Here is a 21372-nt window from a genome sequence, read left to right on the forward strand (position 1 = left end):
AATTTTCTAATTCAAATGTCAAATCTGAATTGTGTGAAAAAAAAACCGAAGTTTTTCTAATTTCAACACGCTTCGTTTCAAGAAAATCCTTAAATACAGCATGGAAACAGTTTCCATAAAAGTAATCACGAGAAAGCTCATTTTAAAGGAAAAGAAACAAGAAATATTTCGTGGTTTTCAAAAAATTGGGTAAAACGGAAACAGTGGCAGAAATATTCTCCGTAAAGTTCGCTAGTGTTGTCGAGTGTTTTTCGAATTTTAAAATAATACAGATACAGCGGCGCTTGTGCCGTTAATATTATAATCAGAATCAGAAAGACGATTGCGCAGATTTATATACCTACATGCTTTGTTGGTTCCGTTCTACAATTGGTTTTTAAGTTTTATATAATCGTTATTGTTTTGTAAGAGGTAAAACACTCGGCTTTGAAAATAATTGTACGTAATACACGTATAAATTTAGGTTTCCGAAGGCGAAGTTTTTCACATTTTAAACACGTTATAGCTGCCAGAATCAAATTTCTAAGGCGGTACCTATCTCCAATTGCGTGATTGTGGTGAAGATTTACTTTTCATTTTCTTGGATGAGACATGGATATACCAGAACGGATCCATGGTGAAATTGTGGATCCATGATGATGACATCAAAGCTTGTCCTCCTAAAAAAACTAGTGAAGGGAAAAGATTCAAAATTTTACATGCGGGTTGCTCTTTGGGCTTTTAGAGGGATGCGATTTTCTCCTTGGTTCGAAAATAGATTCACCAGATTACCACAAAACCATCACATTTTCGATATTTGACCTTTACTTACTTACATGTCACATTTTTGATACCTACTTTCTGACATTCCAGTAATACATTATACACTAGAACAATTATGTCCGCAGTTACACAGCTTAAAAAAAAAAGTTACCAAATCTAGTTACATCTACCGAACGTGAATTCCTTATAGCTTCTAAACGAAAAAAATTCGTCTAACCACTGAAAATTAATGTTGAAAAATTATGTTGGTATCACCAAATCATTCCTTGTTCGGTTTGATAGTCAAATAATTAACTGTCAAACTGTCAAATAACTAACAATGTCAAGTATATACATTATATTAAAAATAAAGTCCATGGCCTACAAGGCAACTTTTTTCGGTCATATATTTCGTATCATCAAAAAGTTGATGACCTGATCTCAACAATAACTTACCCAGAAACTATAAAATACGTACTTAATACCCATTAATCCAACATTTTTACAAACACTTCAGAACCTTTTTCGTTTTTACCTCCTGAGCGTAAGCTAAAAGGTACCTAAATCGTTATTTAAAATTTTCTTATTTATGCTCCCCAAAAACTGATGACATGTTTTTACAATTTTGCTGAATAAATCTTCCCTATTATACATATATAGAATTACATACTCCTGCATGTGTGATTTATGAAATCCTGTCGAGTTTTTACCCTTGACATCCAGATTTTTGGCAAAAAATTCAAAATTGTATGTCACAATTTAACTTTGAAAATGCAAAACCGAATGCTCTGAAAACTTGCAAACGTTTTAGGGTTACCGGAAATATGATATATCGATAATCAAAATTTAAACGCACTTCTTTACATTATAATAATGATAAAACAAGAATTATAATGTTCATAACATTTTGTTCGATTGTGGTTTAATTAATAATTTTAGTCCTCTGTATGGAGAAGACAAACTCGTTCAAATCACGAGAGAAATATGTATTTTGCTATTAGGCTCCGCTCCTCGGTCTAACAACGAATGAAAAATTCATCACAATTAAGATCGGGGCGGGTGGGTGGGGCTTAAACTTAGTTTTCTTTTTTTTATACGTAGAATTTTCTTTCTACAACAGGATAGTTATACATGTTTTCAGATTCTTATTGGGAAAAGAAGACTTCGTATATTAAAAAAAAATTAACAAAATGTAAGCCCCGCCCACCCACCCCTTCTCAATTGTAATGAATATTTTATTCATCGTGAGCTGAAGGGCGGAGTTTAGTTGCAAAATTCTCATTTCTCTATAAGAAGTTACCATATGAAATATGTTTTTAAAAGGGTAGAATTTTTTTGAGAAACATTGATGTTACAATTAAACTCCACCCTTCGGTCTGATGAGGAATGAAAAACTCATCGCAATTGAGATCGAGGCGGGTTGATGGGGCTTAATTTTGGTTTTTTGTTTTTTTTTTAATACATAGAGTTTTCTTTCAACAACAGGATAGTTAAACATATTGTCAGTTTCTTGTTGGGAAAAGAAGACTTCGTATATTAAGAAAAAATGGACAAAATATAAGCCCCACCCACCCGCCCCTTCTCAATTGTAATGAATATTTCATTCATCGTGAGCTGAAGGGCGGAGTTTAATTGCAAAATCCGCATTTCTATACAAAAAATTACCACATTACAATTAAACTGCGCCCCTCGTCTGATTAGGAATGAAAAACTCATTACAATTGAGATAGCGGCGGGTGAGGATTAATCTTTGTTTTTTTTTTCTTTATATGCATAGTTTTCTTTCAACAAATTTTTGCCTGAAAGAACAAGAGATATAATAAAAAACACGAAGTCAATCTATTATTCAAGAATTTTGGACTGTACTCCTAACACAGAAACAAGAAATGAAAAACTGAAAAATCTAAAACTTGAAAAATTAAAAATTGAAAACTCGTGAAATTTCAAATCGAAAAACTGCAAAATCTAAAAATTGAAACGTCCAAAAGTTGGAAAATCGGAAAACTGGAAAATTTAAAAATGAAAACTCGTAGAGATATCGTAAAATTAATGAAAAAAAGCGAAAAATTGAAAAATTGCAAATTGAAAAACTGACGAAACGAAAAATTGAAAAAAGTGAAATCGAAAAAGCAAAAAATTATAAAATCGAAACATTAAAAAGTTGAAAAATTGAAAAATTGAATTTAAACTTCACAATTCGAAAAAATGATGGAAAAAAAAATGAAAAATTGAAGAAAAAATTCAAGTCAAACAAGCTGCGGGAATGTTATTTATGCCACTGCTTTTTACTTGCTAAGCTAGGACTGAACAATATTAATAGTCACTGGAACAAAGAAGGGGTGGGTGGGCGGGGCTACTGTTTGCCTTCAAAACTAGAAAAAGCTAAATTTAGCCCCGCCCACCTCCTTTCTCCATTTCACTGACTTATTTTATTTAGTGCAAAATGGAAATTGAAAAATAACAGTATTGTATTCCCAAAATTTTCTGGGACAGTGGAGCGAGCCGTTCCCGATTTAATCAATAAAATAAATTTACACATTCATGAATTTTTTGAGCCACCTGTTTAAGCAAATCTAAAAAATATTGATGCAATCATAAATCACAAGTAAAAACTCATCATATTTTTGCACATTTTGAGATGACGTCATCAAATTTTTGGGGGGAATAAATGAAGCCTCTAGTGTCTTTTCTTATAATAATTCTATTAAATTTCTTGAAGGATACGATACCAGGTACTAGCCCCGCCCACCCTCCCTCTCTTTTTTTAGAGCAGGGTTCCCACCGATTTTCTTATTTAGAATTCCCCGACTTTTCCAGGTTTTCTCTGACCAAAACCACAATATTCCATAATTTAATTTTTATAGGTATGCAACTTGAAAACTTGGAATAACAATATTTTCCAAATTTCTAAATTCCCTGACATTTCCAGATTTTCCAGAAAAGTGGCAACCCTGTAGAGGGTACGTCATTTGCCAAAATCAGTCTTATTTTAGCAGCTGCTAGCCCCGCCCACCCACCCTCTCTTTTCTTGGCCAAAATCAGTTGTATCTTAGCAAATATTGATGACTAACTTTTACAAAAAACGATCAAAATTTGGAAATATTACGAGCTTACTTTTATCTTATCTTATCTTATCAGAAAATAAAAAACGCAAAAAAATGATAATTTTTCAGAAAAGTGGGATTTATTTGGCTGCACTTCAGGGGCGAGAGAAGTTCTGTTGAAATAACCTTCGACCAATTTTTTAGATTATGTGTCTTTTTTTACAGAAAGTGAACTCTTCTCGGGGGTCCCAACTGTCTTTTTTTACCAAAGGTGAAACCTTCTCGGGGGCCCCAACCGTCTTTTTTAAGAATGTGAAACCTTCTCGAGGGCCCCAACTGTCCTTTTTTTAAGAGTGTGAAATCTTCTCGTGGGTCCCAACTGTATTTTTTGTTAAGAAGGTGAAACCTTCTCGGGGGCCCCATCCGTTTTTTTTTTACAGAAGGTGAAACCTTCTCGAAGGTCCAACTAACTTTTTTTTTAGAGAAGGGGAAACCTTCTGGGGAGACCCAACTGGTTTTTTTTTAGAATGTGTAACTTTCTTTGGGCCCCAACTGTTTTTTTTTTTTAAGAAAGTGAAACCTTCTCGAGATACCTAGATTTTTGTTTTTAAAGAATGTGAAACCTTCTCGGGTGCCCTAACAGTCGTTTTTTTAGAAGGTGAAACCTTCTCGGGGGCCCTAAGTGCCGTTTTTTATGAAAGTGAAACCTTCTCGGAGGCTCCAGCTGTCTTTTTTTTTTAAGAATGTGAAACCTTCTTGGGACCCAACTGTATTTTTTTAGAAAATGAAACCTCGGGGCAGCAACGTTTCTGTTTAAGAATGTGAAATCTTCTCGAGGGCCCTAACTGTCCTTTTTTTAAGAATGTGAAATCATCTCGTGGGTCCCAACTGTCTTTTTTTAAGAATGTGAAACCTTCTTGGGACCCAACTGTTTTTTTTTTAGAAAATGAAATCTCGGGGCAGCAACGCTTCTGTTTAAGAATGTGAAATCTTTTCGTGGGTCCCTAGATTTTTGTTTTTAAAGAATGTGAAACGTTCTCGGGTGCCTTAACAGTCTTTTTTTTAGAAGGTGAAATCTTCTCGGGGGCCCTAAGTGCCGTTTTTTAAGAAAGTGAAACCTTCTCGGGGGCTTCAGCTGTCTTTTTTTAAGAATGTGAAACCTTCTTGGAACTCAACTGTTTTTTTTTTTAGAAAATGAAACCTCGGGGCAGCAACGTTTCTGTTTAAGAATGTGAAATCTTCTCGGGGGCCCTAACTGTCCTTTTTTTAAAAATGTAAAATCCTCTCGTGGGTCCCAACTGTTTTTTTTTTAAGAATGTGAAACCTTCTTGGGACCCAACTGGTTTTTTTTTAGAAAATGAAATCTCAGGGCAGCAACGTTTCCGTTTAAGAATGTGAAATCTTCTCGTGGGTCCTTAGATTTTTGTTTTTAAAGAATGTGAAACCTTCTAGGGTGCCCTAACAATCTTTTTTTAAGAAAGTGAAACCTTCTTGGGACCCAACTGTTTTTTTTTTTAGAAAATGAAATCTCGGGGCAGCAACGTTTCTGTTTAAGAATGTGAAATCTTCTCGTGGGTCCCTAGATTTTTGTTTTTAAAGAATGTGAAACCTTCTCGGGTGCCTTAACAATCTTTTTTTTTAGAAGGTGAAATCTTCTCGGGGGCCCCAACCGTTTTTTTTTAAGAATGTGAAACCTTCTTGGGACCCAACTGTTTTTTTTTTTAGAAAATGAAATCTCAGGGCAGCAACGTTTCCGTTTAAGAATGTAAAATCTTCTCGTGGGTCCTTAGATCTTTGTTTTTAAAGAATGTGAAACCTTCTCGGGTGCCCTAACAATCTTTTTTTAAGAAAGTGAAACCTTCTTGGGACCCAACTGTTTTTTTTTTAGAAAATGAAATCTCGGGGCAGCAACGTTTCTGTTTAAGAATGTGAAATCTTCTCGAGGGCCCTAACTGTCCTTTTTTTAAGAATGTGAAATCATCTCGTGGATCCCAACTGTCTTTTTTTAAGAATGTGAAACCTTCTTGGGACCCAAATGTTTTTTTTTTTAGAAAATGAAATCTCGGGGCAGCAACGTTTCTGTTTAAGAATGTGAAATCTTCTCGTGGGTCCCTTGATTTTTGTTTTTAAAGAATGTGAAACCTTCTCGGGTGTCCTAACAATCTTTTTTTTAGAAGGTGAAATCTTCTCGGGGGCCCTAAGTGCCGTTTTTTAAGAAAGTGAAACCTTCTCGGGGGCTTCAGCTGTCTTTTTTTAAGAATGTGAAACCTTCTTGGGACCCAACTGTTTTTTTTTTTTAGAAAATGGAACCTCGGGGTAGCAACGTTTCGGTTTAAGAATGTGAAATCTTCTCGTGGGTCCCAACTGTCTTTTTTTTAAGAAGGTGAAACCTTCTCGGAGGCTCCAACCGTTTTTTTTTTTCACTAAAAATGAAACCTGCTCGGAGGCCCAACTAACTTTTTTTTAGAGAAGGGGAAACCTTCTCGGGAGACCTAACTGTTTTTTTTTAGAATCTGAAATCTTCTTGGGGCCCCAACTGTTTTTTTTAAGAAAGTGAAACCTTCTCGGGGCACCTAGATTTTTGTTTTTAAAGAATGTGAAACCTTCTCGGGTGCCCTAACAGTCTTTTTTTTAAGAATATGAAACCTTCTTGGGACCCAACTCTTTTTTTTAGAAAATGAAATCCCGGGGCACCAACGTTTCTGTTTAAGAATGTGAAACCTTCTCGGGCGCCCCAACAATCCTTTTTTTAAGAAGGTGAAACCTTCTCGGGGTCCCAACTGTATTTTTTTTAAAGAATAGGAAATCTTCTCGAGGCCCCAACTGTACTTTTTTTAAGAAGGCGAAACCTTCTCGAGGCCCCAACTAACTTTTTTTTAGAGAAGAGGAAACCTGTTTTTTTTTCTTAGGACCCCACCGGTTTTGTTGTAAGAAAGTGAAACCTTCTCGATGCACCTAGATTTTTTTTAAAGAATGTTAAACCTTCTCGGGTGCCCCAACAGTCTTTTTTTAAGAAGGTGAAACCTTCTCGGGGGTCCCAACTGTTTTTTTTAAGAATGTGAAACCTTTTCGGGGATTCCTACTGTCTTTTTACTTAACAAGGTGAAATCTTCTCGGGGGCTCCAACTGTTTTTTTTTTAAGAAAGTTGAACCTTCTCGGGGGTCCCAAATATATATTTTTTTTTAATGTGAAACCTTCTCGAGGTTCCAACTAACTTTTTTTTAGAGAAGGTGAAACCACAGGGTGAAACCTTCTCGGAAGACCCAATTGGCTTTTTTAAGAATGTAAAACCTTTTCGGGGACTCCAACTGTATTTTGTTTTTAAATGTGAAACCCTCTTGAGGCCCCAACTGATTTTTTTAAGAAAGTGAAACCTTCTAGGATGCCCCAACTCACTTTTTTTAGAGAAGGTAAAACCTTCTCGGGGCTTCCAACTGGTTTTTTTAAAAATGTGAAACCTTCCTTTTAAGAAGGTGAAATCTTCTCAGGAGCTCCAACTGTCTTTTTTACAGAAGGTGAAACCTTCTCGGAGGCTCCAACTGTATTTTTTTAAGAAGGTTAAATCTTCTCGGGGGTCCCAACTGTCTTTTTGTAAAGAATGTGAAATCTCGAGGCTCCAACTATTTTTTTTTAAGGTGAAACCTTCTCGAGGGTCCCACTGTGTTTTTTTTTTAGAGAAGGTGAAACTTCTCGGGGGGCGCCAACTGGTTTTTTTTAAGAATATGAAATCTGTTTTTTTTTCTTCCACTGTGACTAGTAGGTACATACTTTCTATGTTATTTTTACTCCATAGAAGTGTTACCACAAAAAAGTGAAATTTCGCAAAATCAATTTAAAAATTTTTCAAACATGCAGGATTTGTTGAACTGTAAGTACTCCAGGGGCGAGGGAAATTCTGTCTAATACCTCTGATCAAATTGTTTATTATTATTCCGAGATTTCGGAAACAAAATGTAGAAAAATAAAACACAAATATGAACGATTTTAAACTGTTATGTTGGTTAAAACTGTACAGACACATACATATCCACTACTATAAATATAACATGGCTGCCCGCTTATACTTGATACGATATACAATATCTACAATATCTATCCAATCAACAAAAAATCTAAAAATATCAATTTATACAAATTTACTACAATAAATTACTCTAAATTCATCTCCATACAATCAATCTCTAAATATTAGACCAAAAAAAAATGCATTGCATTACATCGTTGCATTCGCAATCTTTAAAAAAATATAAGACGTCTTCCAACTTGCAAACTCCTAGTTCTCAGTCATCAATCCATCCAGAATAAAAGTTTAGGTCCACCTTTAATACCCTAATCAGTAACAATCCTACCGGCAGCCCAAAATAGACATCAGCCGACATCTAACATTAATAAAAAACTCGGCTCTGATTGCTCATCGCAATGACGTTGCAAAATCTATTCCAAAGACCAAATCAGTGATTGATTGGACTGATGACCCGGAACGTCTGTAAAACTTCCCCACATAGCGACACTTCAGCCCTCCTTCGCCTTTTTCGCTGGGGGCTCGTCCGCAGAAGTCTTCCCTTTGGATGCAACGTCTGGCTGGGTCTTTGCATACGCTGGCGTAATCCAGTACGGATTTTCCGCTGCCTCCTTGGCATATTTTAAAATAGCTTCCCTTGGGTCCTGGTCATCATCCACCCTCTTACTCAACCCGAGATTCCTGATAACGTAGCTGCTCAAAGTACCCCCACTAGAGGCAACTCTGCCGCCCTGACCAGACGTAATGGGCAAATCGGGCCTTCGAGACTTCACAGGATCCAGACGATCCTTCTCCATTTGTTTCCTACTGGTTTTACGTCTTTCTTGTCTGAATAGGGGTAACGCGTGTGGTGTTATCACTTGTTGGGTACTCACAATCTCGGAATGTTGAGCTTTTCTGTGTACTTTGGCAGCACAGAGAGTAGCACCGCGCAGACTCCACTTCTGGTCGTAGAGACACTTAACTATGCCGTTTCCTGTGCCGACGAAGATTTGGTTGAGTTTGGGATGCCAGAGGAGCTTAATTGTGTGTGAGTTGGTGATTTGGATTTTTTGAATTAGAGATAAGTTTGTTGAGTCGTAGAAGAAGATGTAACCGTCTGTGTCGTTCTTGCGCAGTGACATTCCAGTCGCTATAATGGCGTCGTTTGGACTAAAAATGGCGTCGGTGGTGTCGTACCGAGTGAACAAATCTGTAACCTGATGGATACAGGTTTTAAAGTTTCTTAAATCCCACAATTTCAAAGTTTCATCGCAACTTCTAGTAACCAGATTGTTACCAACGTGAGAATACCTAATGCTGGTGATTTCTCCCGGTAGATGTCCTTTCCGTACCTGACTAGCCGGAGCCACCGAGCTTTTTCTCGAATCCCACAACTGCAGCGACCCATCAGCACACCCACAAGCTATAACTTTCCCATCACGCCCATACGTCACCGCCGTCGGTGACACCTTCAACCCATTCTGCGCCCGACACTTGACAATACTCTTATGATTCTTCCCCCCTTCGTAAAAGTCCCACGTCCTAATCGTCCCATCGGCACTCGTCGTCAAAAACTCCTCCTTCACGAGCGGGTTCCAACACCCAGCCAACAACCCAGCCGTGTGTCCCTTGGTCTTCGCTTGATCCGTTATGTACATATCCCCTTTCACCGTCTCCAACTTCTCAAACCCATCCCGATCTAACACCTTCGCCTGACTAGCTCCAGAAATCACCAACAACAAGTCCCCAGTCCCGGAATAATTCAGCGATCTGATTGGGTGATTGTCCGCCGGTTGCAGCGTCCGGAAACTGCGCATGCTCGAGTCCATGCCGGCGAAGTCCCAGAAGCTCACCTCGTAGTCGACCGAACCCGACGCCAGCCGAGCCCCGCTCGGGTCCACGCTAATCGCGGTCACGGCCTTGTTGCCGTGGGTCATGGTTGCTTCGTTGGAGCACGGGATGAAGTGGACGTCGGGCTCTTCGTCTTCTGATTCGCTGTCGCTGTCTTCGGGATTCCTCGGTTGGGTTTCGTCGGGGGTTGATTGGAAGAGGTCCGTCGGGATTGGCGGGCCGATGAGGTCGTCGTCGTCCTCGTCTTCATCCTCGGGGGGCTCGGGCAGGGGCGGGTCGGAGGTTTTGGTGAGCTCGCGGGCGGTGGCTTTGACCTGGGCCATCATTTCCTGGTGCAATAATAATTATTAAATTATGAAAAGGGTGCCCAAATGCAGTGGGGGTTTAAGTGGTTACTGTTTATTTTACAGAATTGACCATTATCTGTTCAAAAATTAAAAGACCACTCAACCGGCAACAGTATGAAATTTCAACCGACAACATTGTCTAGGGAGATTTTTAGTGCCAAGATGTACTATCAAAAAAATTGAGGTTAGGATGATTATGGTTTTAAATTAAAAGCAATCCGCACTCTACGTATTTTTAGGTCTGTGATTGGTCTACTTCTTAGCAAAGTTGCCAGACTGCCGATTTTGGGATACTTTTACCGAAAAGTATTTTTTTAAAGAAGGTGAACCCTTCGCAGGGGTGGCAGCTGTTTCTTGACCTTTCATGACCCCTAGAGTATGAAGAAATAGGTCTCCCGTTTCCGTCCGTCTGTCTGTCTGTCTGCCCTCCCGGATTTTTATTAGACAGATAATAATCTCCGAAAGTACTGGGTGAATTGTTGTTAAATTTTATTTATATTATGAATATCATGTACATGGTAAAACGCCAATCAAACTTTGTCTAATCATCCCCATCAACAATGTGATGACGTCACTTCAAAATTGTACATAGAAAATGCGTTCTAAATTGTAACTATAAGATAGCATATAAAACAATATTATAAGTATATATATGATAAGCATGATAAATTTTTAATCAAAGTATATTTACTTATCCCCACCAAGAAATTGATGACGTCACCTCAAAATTTTGCCAAATAAATCCTATCTGAAATGTGCAAAATATGAAATACTTGTAATATATCACTGCAATAATATTTTTTAGATTTGCTTATACAGGGTGATTCAAAAAAATTAATGGATCAGTTAATTTATTTTATAGAATAAATCAAGAATTGCAAAACCGAATACTCTGAAATCTTGCAGACGTTTTAAGATTATTGTAAGCATGGTAAATTGTTAATCAAAGTATATATACCTGTTTATTCCCCACAGTACTTGCTAAGATAAGAATGACTTTTCCAAATAGCATACTCTCAAAGAAAATAAAGGGTGAGTGGGCGGGGCTAGTATTTGCCAAGATAAGACTGATTCTGCTAAAAGTACCCTCTAAAAAACACACAGCCTACGTTCTATTAGTTACCATTTTCACTCAACATAATAATATATATTTAGCCCCGCCCACCCACCCAGCCTCCATTTCGGTGATTAATTTAATCTATTTTTATTGAAAGGTGTTTCTTATAATCAACAGATATACAATCCTTTGCTGAGAATAGCACGGGTGGGCGGGGTTAGTCCTTGCTAAGATAAGACTAATTTTGCCAAATCGCATACTCTCTAAGGAAATAAAGGGTGTGTGGGCGGGGCTAGTATTTGGCAAGATAAGACTGATTCTGCAAAATATACCCTCTAAAAAACACACAGCCTACGTTCTATTAGTTCTCACTTTCACTCAACACAAGAATGTATATTTAGCCCCGCCCACCCACCCAGCCTCCATTTCAGTGATTGATTTTCTTTATTTTGATTGAAAGGTGTTTCTTATAATCAACAGATATACAATCCTTTGACTGAGAATAGCACGGGTGGGCGGGGTTAGTACTTGCTAAAATAAGACTGATTTCAGTAAAAGACATATTCTTTAAGAAAACAAAAGGCGGGTGGGCGGGGTTAATATTTGCTAAGATAAGACTGATTCTGCCAAATATACCCTATAAAAAACACACAACCTACGTTCTATTAGTTCCCATTTTCACTCAACACAAGAATATATATTTAGCCCCGCCCACCCACCCAGCCTCCATTTCGGTGATTGATTTTCTCTATTTTGATTGAAAGGTGTTTCTTATAATCAACAGATTATATCCTTTGAGAATTGCATGGGTGGACGGGTTTAGTAGTTGATAAGATAAGACTAATTTTGCCAAATAGCATACTCTCTAAGAAAATAAAGAGTGGGTGGGCGGGGCTAATATTTGCTAAGATAAGACTGATTCTGCCAAATATACCCTCTAAAAAACACACAGCCTATGTTCTATTAGTTCTCATTTTCACTCAACACTATAATATATATTTAGCCCCGCCCACCCACCCAGCCTCCAGTTCGGTGATTAATTTAATCTATTTTGATTGAAAGGTGTTTCTTATAATCAACAGATATACAATCCTTTGACTGAGAATAGCACGGGTGGGCGGGGTTAGTCCTTGCTAAGATAAAACTAATTTTTCCAAATCGCATACTCTCTAAGAAAATAAAGGGTGGGTGGGCGGGGCTAGTATTTGCCAAGATAAAATTGATTCTGCAAAATATACCCTCTAAAAAACACACAGCCTTACGTTCTATTAGTTCCCATTTTCACTCAACACAAGAATATATATTTATCCCCGCCCACCCACCCAACCTCCATTTCGGTGATTGATTTGATCTATTTTGATTGAAAGGTGTTTCTTATAATCAACAGATATACAATCCTTTGACTGAGAATAGCACAGGTGGGCGGGGTTAGTCCTTGCTAAGATAAGACTAATTTTGGTAAAAGACATACTCTCTAAGAAAATAAAGGGCGGGTGGGCGGGGCTAATATTTGCTAAAATAAGATTGATTTTTCTAAATGTTTTTTTTTTCTAAAGGTTTGTCGTTGTTGATGCACAATTTAAAAACCATGCTGATGCTCTGATATAGAATTTTTCACTATAGGATGGATATATGAATGTAGAATTAATTCGAAAATTTTAGAAAAATTGGAAAGGCGGAAAACCGCTCTGTAATTTTCAACTTTAGATTTATTAAATATTAATAGACCCTTTGTTGTGGTGTCAATTAAATCAACTTTTAATATACTGGGTGTCTATAAAAAATGTAAACTTTTCAATTTTCAAATATCGATATTTCAGTTTTTTCAAACAGGACAACCTGTGTTTTATTACTGTGTCTTACTCTACTTTTCTGTTCTTATTCATGTCGATGTGTCTTAAAAAGTAAAAAACTGCAGTGAGAAACTATCAATTTTAAATATAGAAAATACTTAACAAAAAAGAAAGGGCACAAAAAATAGATTAAATTCCAGGGGGTTCTATAGAAAATTGGAATAACGTGGCAACATCGCATGGGAATCTCAAAAATAAACTGTTATTGTAAGCTTTAGGAGAGGTCATTCAAAATATGTAAAAATTTATAGGGTGACTAGTTAAAAATAATTTTAGAGTGTAGTCCTCAAGCAACCGTACAATTTTAGTATATGACTCATTTAGTGACTCACCTTGTATATTAAATTTTTCCGTAATAACCCATAAATAAGATTTTTTTATATTACTTACGCAAGTCGAAGTTAATTTAAATCTATCCGAGAAAAATATTTTTTTTTATAATTTCTACAATAATAATTAATTTAATTTTACATAGATAACTATTTAATAGAAACTAGGATTTCACTTCTTTCAATAAAATTTTATTTTTTACTAATTTTTTTGTTTTTTGAAAAAATCGTACAAAGCAGACACAATGAGGCACAAATGTAAACGCCGTCTCACTTCTTAGGGCCAATGAAATTATTTATTAAGGTGGAGCTTATGCCAATGGGAGGAGCATCGGCAATATTGCTTTTTGAATATGATTGTCACGTCTGCTATGCTTATTTAACACCAACTTAATACTTTCTAGACGCCTTGTTGAACAATTTATCTATTGTCTCACCAACGATTTAACAGAATGAAGAGAGGGTGGGTGGGCGGGGCTATTGTTTGCTCATAGGATTGTAGAAAAATGCCAAACTTAACTCCGCCCACCTCCTTTCTCCATTTCATTGTCTCATTTTATTTAACGTAAAACAAAGTCAAAATTGCCAAATTGCCGATTTTGGGACAGATTTACCGAAAAGTGCCAAATTAAATATTAATCCACTGAAATTCCATTTGAAGCATCTGGCAACACCGCATCCCGTGACTTTTATTTTGTGTCAACATACGTTGGCGGTCTTTTAATTTCTGAACAAATACTATTTTGATTATTTTCGATAACTTCTTGCGTGAATTACAAAAACATTAGCCACTGTCTGGTCCATTTTTAGTTGCTAAGTGACTATTTATATATTTATAGGGTGGAAAAAAACGCGATTTTAGTAACCGCTGTTCTCACACTTTATTTAAATAATCACGTCTTACCTGAATGTCGAAACTCTTGGCTTTTTTCCCGAAGGACGTTATCCCCATAACTTCCTTAATGTGTTCTTGTTCTTTGCTGTCATCCTCAAGAAGTTCCATCGCCTTCGGTGGTCCAAAAGTCCCAATGGTACCACTAGGCTCAATTTTTTCGGCATTTTGACCAAAATTGGCACTGATCTTTCCAAAACTGATCTTCCCTTTGTTCATTTTGCTCGTAATTTTTATTCTGACTTGAAACGCACTCCGTTACTAATCTTAGGTTATGTTTTCTTTTGAACTGTCACCGAGTCAACGCCGAACATCGATCGAACGGATATTTATGTAAATGAAAGTGGAAAGAAAAAAAAATAAAACATGAATACGAATTAATACTTTCATTAACAGTAGTGATTAACTAACCTCTACAAATAACCATCATCGGAAACATCATAAACGACACAAATTTCTAAATATAAACAAATTAACTGAACACACTGATCAACTTTGCATATAAATCCGTATAAACTGTGTTACCGTCTGCGTCTGTCAAACTGTCAAATTTTCGCCCCAGCGTATAGGTTATGTACATATGTTGTTATTTTAATTCAAACTTGTAAATATACAAAAAATGTCCACATCCCTCGACATAAGACTGAAACGCGCCGACAAAGTATACCGAGAAGAAGTAAGCCCCTTTTTCCACAAAACCCCATTCTAAACCCCCCATTCCAGGAAAATATCACGGGAGTCATAGCAATAACCACAGCGTCTGATCTCAAGCACGACGGAATCACCCTCACAGTCGAAGGATGCGTCAACCTTCAACTAAGCTCAAAAAACGTAGGCATCATCGATGCCTTCTACAACTCAGTTAAAGTACTCAGCCCCACGCCCCAAAACCCTAATACACAAACTCTTTCCAGCCAATACAACTCATCGGAGTCACGTGCGAAGTGAGCGGCTCCAGTCGTCTTCCAGCCGGAACCACAGAAATCCCCTTCGAAGTACCCCTCAAGCCGAGAGCCAATCGAGTCCTGTACGAAACCTACCACGGCGTGTACATTAACATTAGTTACGCTATTCGCTGCGACGTCAAACGTTCATTCCTCTCAAAAGACTTGCAAAAAAGCCAGCAGTTTTTAGTGCAATATTGGCCAGGTCGCAACCCTGGGCCACCCCCGCATATAAAAGACACCAACAGAAGTGTACCTTTTAAGTTAAGTCCGACGACGTTAGCAGCAGGGGGCGCAGGTAGCCGTTTGATTTATACCAACAACGAGTAACTTTTGATTTAAAGGTGCTCCGGATTTTTTGTTAAGGGGGCAGTTGGATGGGATTTGCTGCAGCGTGAATAGGCCGTTCACGGGGCACGTGATTTTGGAGAGGTGTGCGGCCCCGGTTAGGTCCATTGAGTTGCAGTTGGTACGAGTGGAGACATGTGGCTGTGCGGAAGGATATGCGAGGGAAGCGACGGAGATACAGAATATTCAAATAGGCGACGGTGATATTCCTACAAATGTTGATATACCCATTTATATGGTGTTTCCAAGACTGTTTACGTGTCCAACTTTGATCACCACTAACTTCAAAATAGGTAGGTGGACAGGGGGCCAACGGTGCAAAAATGTACAAAATCCGCTAGTTTCTTTGTTTATCAAGTAAAAACTGAGTTTAGTGACAAATTGAGAAGTCTGTCATCTATTTATAAAGATTATGAAATTTTTTAGTTATCCAATAACTACTATACTATAAATTACGTCCCCTCCAAAAAAATGTATGACGTCACTTTAAAAAAAATGTTATCAAAATCAGTTGTTGAAAATCAAAAAATTTTCAAAATCGAAAAATTAAAAGATCCAGAAATTAAAAAATTTCCAAAATAAAAACGCTGAAAATTTGAGAAATCGAAAACTTGAAAAACCTAGAAATCGAAAAATTTAAATACATATTAAAATTGTTAAATCCAAAAATGGAAAAAAAATGAAAACGCAAAATTTAAAAAATTGAAAAACTAAAAAATTTTAAAAACTAGAAATCGAGACATGGAAAACATGAAGAATCGAAACATTGAAAAATCGAGAAATTGAAAAATCCCAAAACAAATGTGGAAAGTCGGAAAAGATTTGAAATCAAAACATCAAAAAATTGTAAAATCCAAAAATGGAAAAATCGAAAACGCAAAATTGAAAAATCCCAAAACAGAAACGTTGAAAATCGAGCAAATCGAGAAATTGAGAAGTCGAAAAATCGAAAAATTCAAATACATATTAACAAATTTTAACTCGGGCAATCGAATTAACAAATAATCGTAAAATCGAAAATGTTAAATTTTAAAAATCGAAAAAATAAAAAACAAGAAACTAGAAAACGAAAAATCTAAAATTCAAAAAATCGAAAAACTGAAAAAGTGAAGAATCGAAAAAGTGAAAATTCGAGAAAAATTGAACAGTTGAAAAGTTGAAAAATTGAAATGGCAAAAGATCGAGAAATGAAGAAATCAAAATTATCGAAAAAATCGAAACTTCGACACCTCGATAAATTGAAACAAAAAAACTCGAAAAATCGAAAAAACAGAAGAATTGAAAGATCGAAAAATAGAAATACTTTAAATCTTAAAAATTGAAAAATTTTTAAAAATTGAAAAAGTAAAAACTCAAAAAATCGAAAATGTAAAATTTGAAACATGGAAAAATTAAAAATCCAAAAACTAGAAGTAGAAAAATTTTAAACTCAAAAAACTAGAAATCGAAAAATCTAAAATTTAAAAAATCGAAAAACTGAAAAATTGAAGAATCGAAAAACTGAAAAATCGAGAAGTTGAAAAATCCCAAAACAGGAATGTTAAAAACGGAAAAATCGAAAAATTACATATTAACAAATTTTAACTCAGCCAATTGAATGAACAAAAAATCGTAAAATCAAATGTTAAATTTAAAAAATCGAAAAACTTATAAAGTGAAGAATCGAAAAAGTGAAAATTCGAGAAAAACTGAACAGTTGAAAAGTTGAAACATCGAGAAATCAAGAAGTCAAAAAATCGAAAAAATCAGAATTGAAAAAATTAAGCTTGGAAAGTTAAGAAAACCGATAAATCGAAACTTCGACACCTCGATAAATCGAGATAAAGATACAAAAAACAAGATTCGAAAAATTGAAAAAACAAGAATTGAAAAATCGAAAAATATAAATATTTAAAATCTAAAAATTTGCAAAATTAAAATATCGCAAAAATGAAGCAACGAAAAACTGAAAAATCGAAGATTTAAAAAGTTGATTTTTTTTTTTTAAATCGAAAAAGTAAAAAATCAAAAAACTGCAAAAGTGAAGAATCGAAAAACTGAAAGTTCGAGAAAAACTGAACAATTTAAAAAAGTGAAACATCGAAAAATGAAACAGCAAAAGATGGTGAAACTGAGAAGTCGAAAAACCGAAAAAAATCGAAATTGAAAAATTTTAAGTTAAGAAATTAAAAAAAAAAAACGATAAATCGAAACCTCGATAAATCGCGAAATCGAAAAAATGATAAATAAAATCCAAAAATTGGAAAAACAAGAATTAAAAATCGAAAAACAAATACTTAAAATATAAAAAAATTGAAAAATTAAAATATCGTAAAAATGAAGCAACGAAAAATTGAAAAATCTGTGATTTAAAAAATTAAAAATTTTTAAAACTCAAAAAGCAAAAAATTAAAAATTGAAAATCCAAAATTTAACACATCGAAAAATTAAAAATAAAAAAAACTACCAGAAATAGAAAAATTTTAAATTCAAAAAGTCGAAAAACTAAAAAATCAAAAAAGCTAGAAATTGAGAACTGGAAAACCTGAAGAATCCAAAAACTGAAAAATTGAGAAATACAAAAATCACAAAACAGGAATGTTGAAAATTTAAAAAATCAAAAAATTGAAACATCGAGAAATCGAAAAATTGAAATTCATATTAACAAATTTTAACTCGGGCAATCGAATTAAAAAAAAAAAGATGCATCGAAACTTCGGCATCTCGATAAATCGAGAAATCGAAACAAAAAAAAATCGAAAAATTGTAAAAACAGAAGAATTGAAAAATCGAAAAATAGAAATCCTTTAAATCTAAAAAATTGAAAAATTAAAATATCGCAAAAATGAAGCAATGAAAAATTGAAAAAATAATTAAAAATCGAAAAAATAAAAAATCAAATTGAGAAATCGAAACAACGAAAGATCGAGAAATTGAAAAGTCGGAAAATCGAAAAATTGAAAAATGAATATATCGAAAATTAAAAAATCCAGAAATTAAAAAAATCCCAAAATTAAACCGCTGAAAAATTGAGAAATTGAAAACTTCAAAAATCCAGAAATCGAAAAATTTTAAAAACCGAAATGTGGAGAAATCGAAAAATTTAAATAAATATTGAAAGATTTGAAATCGAAACACCAAAAAATTGTAAAATCCAAAAATAGAAAAATCTAAAACGCAAAATTAAAAAAATCGAAAAACTCAAAGATCAAAAAAAAATCTTAGAAATCGAGAAATAGGAAACCTGAAGAATCGGAAAACTAATGTGAGAAATCGAAAAATCCCAAAACGGGAATATTAAAAATCGGAAAAATCGAAAAACTGAAAAAGTGAAAATTCCAGAAAAACTGAACAGTTGAAAAGTTGAAACATCGTGAAATTGAAATAGCAAAAGATCGAAAAATTAATAAGTCCAAAAATCGAAAAAATCAAAATTGAAAAATTTTAACTTAGAAAGTTAAAAAACCGATAAATCGAAATTTCGACACCTCGATAAATCGAGAAATTGAAACAAAAAAAAATCGAAAAATTGAAAAAACAGAAAATTTGAAAAATCGAAAAATAGAAATACTTTAAATCTAAAAAATTGAAGCAACGAAAAATTTAAAAATCTAGGATATAAAAAAATTTAAAAATTTTTAAAAATCGGAAAAGTAAAAAACAAAACATTTAAAAAATAAAAAAATTGAACAGTTGAAAAATTGAAACATCGAGATATTGAAACAGTAAAAGATCGAGAATTTGAGAACTCGAAAAATCAAACAAATCAAAATTGAAAAATTTAAATACATATTAAAAAACTTGATATCAAAACATTACAAAATTGTAAAATCCAAAAATTGAAAAATCGAAAACATTAAAAGTAAAAAATCGAAAAACTAAAAAATCAAAAAAAACTAGAAATCGAGAAATGGAAAAATTCCGAAACAGAAATGTTAAAAATTTGAAAAATCGAAAAATTGAAACATCGAGAAATCGGAAAATTGAAAAACTGAAATGTTTTAAAAAATTTTAATTCGTGTAGTCGAAACCACAAAAAATCGTAAAGTCGAAAAATGGAAAAATCGAAAATGTAAAATTTAAAAAATCAAAAAAACTAGAAATCGAAAAACTGAAAATTCGATAAAAATTGAACAATTGAAAAACTGAGAAGTCAGAAAATCGACATTGAAAAATTTAAACTTAAAAAATTAAAAAAAAAAGATAAATCGAAACCTCGAAAATCAAAAAAAAAAATTCGAAAAACAGAAAAATTGAAAATTCGAAAAATTGAAATATTGGGATATTGCAAAGTCGAAAAATAACAAAAATAAAAAATCGAAAGTTCCAATCTCAGTTTTAAACTGTTTTTGTTCCTTTTGGATCTTTTTTTTTATTCAAGAAATGTATTATTATTATTATTATTAAAAAAATCGGGGAATTGAAGAGGCAACAAATTGAGAATCGCGCAACTGAAAAACCGAAAAATCTAAAAGCGAAAAGTAGAAGAATCGAAAGACTGAAACAAGTGAAAAATCTAAAATTTAAGAATTGGAAATATTAAAAAAATTCGAAAAACCCGTAAGTCGAAATATATATTTAAAATGTAAAAAACGGAACATTTTTTTTCTATTCGATTCGTATTTTCTTCTTTCCAATTTTTCGTTTCTTCAGTGCTTCGACTTGCAGTTTTTCGTTTTTCCGTGGTTTTGGGTTTTCAGTTTTTCGATTTTTCATTTTTTTTTAATTTTTTAGTTTTTCGCTTTTTCATCATTTCGAATAAAAAAATTGAAAAGTTGCAGAATTATAAGAATTGGTAAATCAAAAAAGGAAAAACGAAAAAGTATAAAGTAGAAACTTTAAAAAATCTACAAAATTGGAACTCAAGACCTTAAAAAAAAATTGAAAAATTGAAAGATTAAAGAATCTTTAAAATCGAGAAAATGAAGAATCGAGAAATAAAAACATCAAAAAATCGAAATACTGAAAAACTGAAAAATCGAAATTGAATAATTAAAACATCGAGGAATCGAAACACCAAAAGATCGAGAAATCGAGAAGTCGAGAAACGAAAAATTGAAAAATTTACATTTAAAAGAACCGAAAAACTGAAAAATCGAAAAATTTAAAACCGAAAAATCAAAATTTTATAATTTGAAAAATCCAAATGCGAGAAATCGAAACATGAAAAAAGTAGAAAATTGAAAAATCTAAAATTTTAAAAATCCCAAACTGCAGCTTGAAACCCGCAGTACGGAAATAATTTTGAAAAGGCTCTAAAACATTACACAATTTTGAACTGTTGGCTCACCCCTTATTTTCAACATTATTACCTTACCCTTTTTTGCAGAGTTCGAGGTAAACCTGGTGATCGTATTCCATGATGACCACTTGGTCACAAATAACTTTCCATTGATATTAGTACGAGAATAGCATATAAAAATGATTTATTTATAAGTTTATACATAAAGAAAAGCATACATAGAAATTACGATTCGGCGACGGCGAGTGCTAGACTTGAAACTATAGGATCTAATTGTTTTTGTATTGCCAGAATGTGTCCTGTGTTGCAAGAATCACTAGCAATAAATGTAACGATAAGTGGGAGTTTGTTCATTTGGATAACTTGATATTGCGAGTACACACATATCAGAGTTCCCGTCTTCCCGAGTCCAAGTTTGCTCCCTTGATCCACAGCCAGTCCAAACGTTGAGATGAAATTAGGCCTCATTGCGTGTTCGGGGGCTTTGTCTGTGCTAACTTTGAGTAGATGGACGCCATCACGGTCTGTAATGATCACGCTGTACAAACCGGGCACTTTTGAGAGAAGATCCTGAAGGTTGTTTTTCACCTCTTCAACCATTGTCTTCGCGAAATTGGAAAAACGAAAACCGAATCTCAAACATAAACACCTGATTTGGGGAGTTTTTGACGGTTGACAGCATTGACAGCGACATATGTCATTCACTGATTATGAAAAAAATAGAGTGTCAATAAACCTTCG

At 34.4% G+C, this 21372-nt stretch overlaps 3 protein-coding genes across 4 annotated transcripts; 1 reads left to right on the forward strand and 2 right to left on the reverse strand.

The window, feature by feature from the left end:
* Positions 1 to 7763: 7763 nt before the first annotated feature.
* On the reverse strand, positions 7764 to 14617 carry LOC135139679 (gastrulation defective protein 1 homolog). Its single transcript, XM_064069995.1, has 3 exons — positions 14530 to 14617; positions 14131 to 14407; positions 7764 to 9969 (listed from the first exon to the last, which is right to left on the reverse strand). Exons 2-3 carry the CDS (start codon positions 14335 to 14337, stop codon positions 8299 to 8301), a joined length of 1878 nt encoding a protein of 625 aa, XP_063926065.1. The 5' UTR covers positions 14338 to 14407; positions 14530 to 14617; the 3' UTR covers positions 7764 to 8298.
* A 50-nt stretch (positions 14618 to 14667) lies between these two features.
* Positions 14668 to 20975, forward strand: LOC135139681 (vacuolar protein sorting-associated protein 26C). Of its 2 annotated transcripts, none has more exons than XM_064069999.1 (5): positions 14668 to 14794; positions 14842 to 14985; positions 15033 to 15360; positions 15407 to 15703; positions 20719 to 20975. In XM_064069999.1, exons 1-5 carry the CDS (start codon positions 14738 to 14740, stop codon positions 20799 to 20801), a joined length of 909 nt encoding a protein of 302 aa, XP_063926069.1. In that variant the 5' UTR covers positions 14668 to 14737; the 3' UTR covers positions 20802 to 20975. The 2 variants fall into 2 exon arrangements, with proteins under 2 accessions (XP_063926069.1, XP_063926070.1); XM_064070000.1 differs by having other exon boundaries at positions 14842 to 14949.
* On the reverse strand, positions 20799 to 21316 carry LOC135139682 (ragulator complex protein LAMTOR3). The gene has a single exon (XM_064070001.1). The coding sequence runs from the start codon at positions 21229 to 21231 to the stop codon at positions 20857 to 20859; it is 375 nt and encodes a 124-aa protein (XP_063926071.1). The 5' UTR covers positions 21232 to 21316; the 3' UTR covers positions 20799 to 20856.
* Positions 21317 to 21372: the final 56 nt, after the last annotated feature.

The sequence above is a fragment of the Zophobas morio genome, unplaced genomic scaffold (genome assembly GCF_036711695.1).
Source record: "Zophobas morio isolate AGI-343-1 ecotype UQ-CSIRO unplaced genomic scaffold, CSIRO_AGI_Zmor_V1 ptg000031l, whole genome shotgun sequence".
Taxonomy (NCBI): domain Eukaryota; kingdom Metazoa; phylum Arthropoda; class Insecta; order Coleoptera; family Tenebrionidae; genus Zophobas; species Zophobas morio.

Excerpts from the sequence above, each read along its gene's own strand:
- LOC135139681 (XM_064069999.1), top strand. The coding sequence starts at position 14,738 with ATGTCCACATCCCTCGACATAAGACTGAAACGCGCCGACAAAGTATAC. Across the intron at positions 15,361-15,406 it reads GTTAGCAGCAGGGGGCGCAG|GTGCTCCGGATTTTTTGTTA; the intron begins GTAGCCGTTTGA and ends TTTGATTTAAAG. Across the intron at positions 15,704-20,718 it reads CACCACTAACTTCAAAATAG|AGTTCGAGGTAAACCTGGTG; the intron begins GTAGGTGGACAG and ends CCTTTTTTGCAG.
- LOC135139682 (XM_064070001.1), bottom strand. The coding sequence starts at position 21,231 with ATGGTTGAAGAGGTGAAAAACAACCTTCAGGATCTTCTCTCAAAAGTG.
- LOC135139679 (XM_064069995.1), bottom strand. The coding sequence starts at position 14,337 with ATGAACAAAGGGAAGATCAGTTTTGGAAAGATCAGTGCCAATTTTGGT. Across the intron at positions 9,970-14,130 it reads CCAAGAGTTTCGACATTCAG|GAAATGATGGCCCAGGTCAA; the intron begins GTAAGACGTGAT and ends TTATTGCACCAG.